The sequence below is a fragment of the Canis lupus genome, chromosome 1, assembly GCF_048164855.1.
Source record: "Canis lupus baileyi chromosome 1, mCanLup2.hap1, whole genome shotgun sequence".
NCBI lineage: Eukaryota > Metazoa > Chordata > Mammalia > Carnivora > Canidae > Canis > Canis lupus.
In genome coordinates, this window is record NC_132838.1 from 105,500,752 (window position 1) to 105,506,751 (window position 6,000).

General features: G+C 47.3%; 1 protein-coding gene across 2 annotated transcripts in view; it reads right to left on the minus strand.

Moving 5' to 3' along the window:
- PPP2R1A (protein phosphatase 2 scaffold subunit Aalpha) overlaps nt 1-4,987 on the minus strand; it is a 40,058-nt gene extending 35,071 nt beyond the window's left edge. For both annotated transcript variants that reach the window (XM_072768944.1, XM_072768946.1), the window contains exon 1: nt 4,811-4,987. In XM_072768944.1, the coding sequence (XP_072625045.1) occupies nt 4,811-4,888 (78 nt within the window). In that variant the 5' untranslated portion in view covers nt 4,889-4,987. The remainder of the gene's footprint in view (nt 1-4,810) is intronic.
- Between the last annotated feature and the right edge of the window lie 1,013 nt (nt 4,988-6,000).

Sequence of the window (6,000 nt, forward strand, 5' to 3'; positions counted from 1 at the left end):
ATTCCTCCACACAAAGCCTTGCAACAGCTCCCCAATCTTACAGAACCCTTTGCTCTGGTCCACAAGCCTTCACTTGATCTCATTCCAGATGAGTCCTCACCTCTCACCACTTTGCCATTCTTTCTGCTTTAGCAACAAAGACCTACACTAAGCATGCTTCCACCTCAGGACCTTTGTACCAACTGTTTGGATTACTTACCCCCTCCCCCATTAATTCTCCCTCATTTCATTCAAGTCCTTGCTCTCTATCACTTCCTCAGAGAATCTTCTCTAACTACCCTATCTAAAAAGCAGCTCAGGGGGCTCAGTTGGTTAAGCAGCTGACTTTGGCTGAGGTCATGATCTGGGTCCTGGGATTGAGACCCACATCTGGCTCAGTGGGGAGACTGCTTCTCCCTGTCCCTCAAATAAATAAAAACTTTAAAAAAAAAGCAACCCTGGGCTTGCTCTAGTCCCTGCCTTATTTTCCTAGTAAGCAATTACTGCCACTGACTTCACATTCTTGATCTACTGTCTGCCTCCTCTACTAGAACGTAAGCCCCATGAAGGTGGCAGCTTTGCCATTTTACTCCCTGCTGTATTCTAGCATTTAAAACAGTCTGACACATTGGAGGTGCTGAACAAGTATATGCTGAGCAAATGAATCAAGACTAGAGGAGGGATCCCTGGGTGGCGCAGCGGTTTAGCGCCTGCCTTTGGCCCAGGGCGTGATCCTGGAGACCCGGGATCGAATCCCATATCAGGCTCCCGGTGCATGGAGCCTGCTTCTCCCTCTGCCTGTGTCTCTGCCTCTCTCTCTCTCTCTCTCTGTGACTATCATACATAAATAAATAAATATTAAAAAAAAAAAATTTTTAAAAAGACTAGAGGATTCTAAATTCCATGTTCTTTCTAGTATCCGAGATTGTCTCATTAAAGACCAATTAAGGGGATCCCTGGGTGGCGCAGCGGTTTGGCGCCTGCCTTTGGCCCAGGGCGCGATCCTGGAGACCCGGGATCGAATCCCACATCGGGCTCCAGGTGCATGGAGCCTGCTTCTCCCTCTGCCTGTGTCTCTGCCTCTCTCTCTCTCTGTGACTATCATGAATAAATAAATAAAATCTTTAAAAAAAAAATAAAGACCAATTAAGTTATCTGGCATATGGATATAGTCAGCCAGTTTCTGTCCACCCCAAATTCTATTCTCTCCTCAGGTCTTATACTTCCTCTGGGAACCTTTCCTGGATCCTCCACTTCCCAGCTCCATGAATTTGGCCAAGTTACTAACTATGCTGTGCTTCAGCTTCCTCATCAGGAAAATGCAGGTACCCACAGGACCTACTTCAGAGGGTGGTTGTGAGAATTCAGTAAGCTTGTAAATATACTTCCCTTTGTAGCAGTTAGCTTAGAGCAGGGACCCAACAGATGCCAGTTATTATTTATTCAACCCTTTCTGGGCTCCTCTATTCTGAGGTCTATAGTGAGCCACTAAGTCCTGAGAGATGAATCAGAGCCAAGCCGCATCCTCAGAAAGCCCATACACATGGGCACAGTGTGAGAGTGGGCAGTCTGAGATTTTTGTCTCTGATTCTTATGAAAATATTCAAACTCCTTTTAAACACAGATTTGTATGTACCTGCATGAAAAGATATGGAAGAAATACTAAGTGAAAAGTGCAAGTTGTAAAACAAAATATTTAGTGTTTAAAAAAAATAAAAACCCGCTAGCTTGCTTCTTCGATATATGAATAGAGCATGAGCTAGAGTCAGCATACTCCAATAGAAATAATGAAGGCCAAAAATAAAAAAAAAAAAAGAAAAAAAAATATAATGCAGACAATAAATGCATGTAAGTGTATATTTTCTGGTAACATTAAAAAAAAAAAAACAAGCAAGCAAAATTAATCTTTTTCATTCAACCCAATATAACATTTTTATTATTTTAATGGGTAATCAAGATAAAAAGCTTCACTGAAATGTTTAATACCCTCCATAATGTCTCTGAAATCTAGTAATGTATTATACTTATAAGCATATCTCAACTCAAACTAGCCACATTTTATGTGTTCAACAGCCACATATAGAGAGTGGCTAGCACAGTGAACAGCACATACCTACCAGGATTTGTAAGGACCTCATTACATAGGCTACTTTGGGGGTGGAGGTAGGGGGGAAGAGAGGATAGGATTTAATACAGAGGTGGTTCAAGTCGAGTTTTCATATTTTGTTTAATTATCTATTTTTCAGGATCCCTGGGTGTCTCAGCAGTTTAGCGCCGCCTTTGGCCCAGGGCGTGATCCTAGAGTCCTGGGATTGAGTCCCACATCAGGCTCCCTGCATGGAGCCTGCTTCTCTCTCTGCCTGTGTCTCTGCCTCTCTCTCTCTCTGTCTCTCATGAATAAATAAATAAAATCTTAAAAAAAAAAAAAAAAAGGTTGGCATCCTCTTTCCTGTAAAGAACTAGGTGGTAAATATTTTAGGCGTTAAGGGGCCAAAACTTGTCTCTGTTGCAACTACTCAATTCTACCCTATTGTTTCACAGAGCAGCCATGGATAATATGTAAATGGAAGAGTCTGTGTTTTCAATAACACTCTATTAAAAAAATAAAAAGGCAAAGGGCCACCCTTGGCCATTTGCCAATCCCTGTGATGAGGGATAGAAGCAGAAATATGTTCATTTTTAGCCCAGAAGGCTGACCTAGAGCTGCATAGTTTCAATAAGGACAAAAAACCTGTTTGCTACATTCTTAAAGAGTGCCTCTATATCTCACCAATAGTTAATACCAGAGAAATCTTGTGAAATTAGTTTTACAATTAGAAATTCGAAAACATTTATGATCTAATACTCCCTCCACATCCCTTGCCCCTTGAGCACCATGCATATAACCACTGGCTTCATACAGAAGTACAGCTCTTTCTATCCACAGGTCCTCATGCTACTTAAACTTGTTAAGCTGTACCATAAAACATCTCAAAAACTTTCTTAACCACTGTGCTCAATGATCTGGCAACACCTAGTTTAAGTGACTGCTCACAAGTTCCCTCTGAGTCATAGTCCCTTTTATCTTCATCTCCTGACACCCAACAGCTCATTCCTTTGGCTCCTGTCACACTGGTTTCCTGCAGTTCTCAGAGCATGCATTACATATTCCTGCTGCAGGACTTTTGCGCTTGCTTCCTTTACCTGGAATGCTATTCCCCCAGATATCTATGAGGCCTGCTTCTCATTCACATTTCTGCTAAAATGTCCCCTTCTCAATAAGGCCTTGCCTAGTCATTCTAAACTTGTGTAACATTCTCCCGTCCTCTCCATCCCTGCTTCATTTTTCTCCAAAGCATTTATTGCCATCTTACATGGTATACATTTTAACTTAATTGTCTTATTGTCTGTTTCTCCACAGGCAACATAAAAGTTGTAGGAGTCCAGGAGTTCTTGTCCACCTTGTTCCTTTTTGTATACATGTGCCTAAAACAATGCACTACCTAGAGCTGAGGCCCAATAAATACTGATTCACCATCACAATACCCTGTTTCCTTCCCACATCTCACAACTGTTAATAATCTATTCAGCTGTTTCACATCTGCCTCTTGTATAACAACTGGTGTCACCATTATCACCATAACTGACATGGGGCAGGTGTTTATTGAACAAATGAATTCATACAAGAGCCCTATGAACCAGATAATTACCTCCATCTGAGAGAAGAGGAAAGCCAGGGCCAAGAGGATTAACAAACTTGCCCATGTCAATTAGCAAGAAGTACAGCAGCAGCCTGTCTGACTCCAGAATCAGTGATCTACCTCGAACTTCAGAGGCTGGGCCTAATGCAATCCGCTCAATTTCATAAACAGAAAAATGGAAGCTCCTATAAAGGAATGGGACCTCTTCCATTACTACTCCCAATAATTGCAGCTAACATTTATTGGACCCTTATAACAATTAGGCACCGTTCTATTTTACTTGCAGTATTAACTCGTCCAGGCCATCACAACCACCCAGGGAGGCCGGAACTATTATTAGCCTACATTGCAGAGAAAACAGGCCCAGAGCGATGAAGTAATTTGCACAAGGTCACACGGCGGGTGGGAGGTAGGGCCGGGGTGGGCAAACCGTGGAGTCCTCAGTCTTCTCAGCCCTTCACCAGAAATGTGCTAGGCTGTTTAGTCAACTGCCCACCGCAGCCCGGCAGGGCCCCAGAAGGCGGGAGAATCTCTATCTCGAAATCCGTGCTTAAATTTGGCCAGTTGCTCTCGTGGGAATGGGGTGTTCTCGCCGCACCTCCCCTCGTGGATTCTACACCAAAACTGAAAAGGGAGGGAGAGCAGGAATTGGAAGGGCAGCCGTCACCGCTCAAGCCCCATTCCGAGAGTTTACCCCACGGCGCTGAGGCCCAGCCGCCAGAACACAGTAAGGAGAAAACCTACCCGAGCCCCCACACACCGGGGGCCCCTCCCCCACTCGGAATAGGCCGCGCGCCCCATCCCCAAGAGGCCATTCTGGGGCCGCCGCCAATCACCGAGCCCTTCCCTCCGCCCCACCCAGTGGCCTGACCCCCTCCCCAGTCGCAGCTTCCCAGGACCCGGGCCGCCGCGCGCACTTGGCAGGCCCGGGCGCCTCCAGGCTGGCCTGCCTCCCGCCCTCCAGTGGGCCAACACCCAATCCCGGGCGCCCTCTCATCCAGTCCAGGGACATGGAAACGTGAAAGCCGGACGCTGATTGGCCGCCTCCCCCTTCCGCCACTCCTAGCGAACACTGAGCCTTCTCCGCGAGGGCCGTCCGTGCCCCCATTACCTCTTCCTGTAATTCCCCAAGACCCCCGTAGCCTCCGGACCTGAACATCCTCGTTGCGAAGCTCGTCTATCAACACTGCGATGGGGTAGAGCGAATCGTCGCCGTCGGCGGCCGCCATCTTGGTTCCGTCCCGTTCCTGTCAGACTGCAGCCGGCGCCGTGCTGAAACCGGGGCAGGAAGGGTAGGGCTGGGCAGAGGACGGAAGACGAGCGTGGGGTCGCCTGAGCCACTTTACAGGGGCTGCCCCACGGTCATTGGCCGCGCGACGCCCGCATTTCGTTGGTCCGGATAAATGAAGCCCCGCCCACTGCCCATTTGCCATTGGTTGAAGGGACGAAGTCGGCGGTCTCAGTATAGCAGAGAGGGGAAGGAAACGGAAGTACGCGGTATCTTAGCGACCAAGATTGTACCCGCCTACGTCGCCGCTAACGACGAGGGAGACGAGCAGTTGTACCTAACCAATAAATGGAGGGATTCAGAGGAAGCAAAGACTGCCCTCTGGCCGGTCCAGCACAAAGCTTCTGTGCATGCGTCGCTTGGAGTGCGTGACGTCATGTGAGGACCCGGACAGTCTGCAAGTTTTGGCTTGTGAGGCAGTGGTCCTGGTTCCTGGTGGACGTACTGCCGGCAACTCTGTGAGGGAGGAGATGGGAATGAGCCTTAGGTTTTTGCCTTATTATGCGGAGGCCCCCCGAAGGTTGGTGACTTGCCTTACTCTCTCGATGAAACTCAAGCCCTTCAGGCTGATAGTCAAGGCCCTTGTGAATCTGGTTCCTAAACCGTACTTAGGCGCATCTTCCACTTCTCGTTTTACACTTCAGTGGCCCTGAAAAATTAGAGCCCTCGCAGTACATCATGCTTTTTCACGTCAAACAGCATTTGTCCAAAACATCCCTTTCCTTGGAGAGCAGATCTCTGCATAAATGTCTCCCGTTCACTGCCGTCCAGCCCTCAGAACCACATACGACTACCACTACCACTGATGAAGTTTTGGAATTATAGGTGAGGTCTAGAACCGACCACCAAGAATTCTTGAAACGTCTTTAGTGCAAAATGGTGGTTTTAGTAAAGCACGGGGACAGGACCCGTGGACAGGAAGAGCTGCTGCCCTAGGCCTGTGAGGGGTGGCTGATTATATACCTGGGGGTTGGGAGGGGTTTGAGGATAGCATACTCTAAGGAATTTTGGAAGCAAGGTTTCCAGGACCTTGAGGGGGCTAGCTATTGTTGA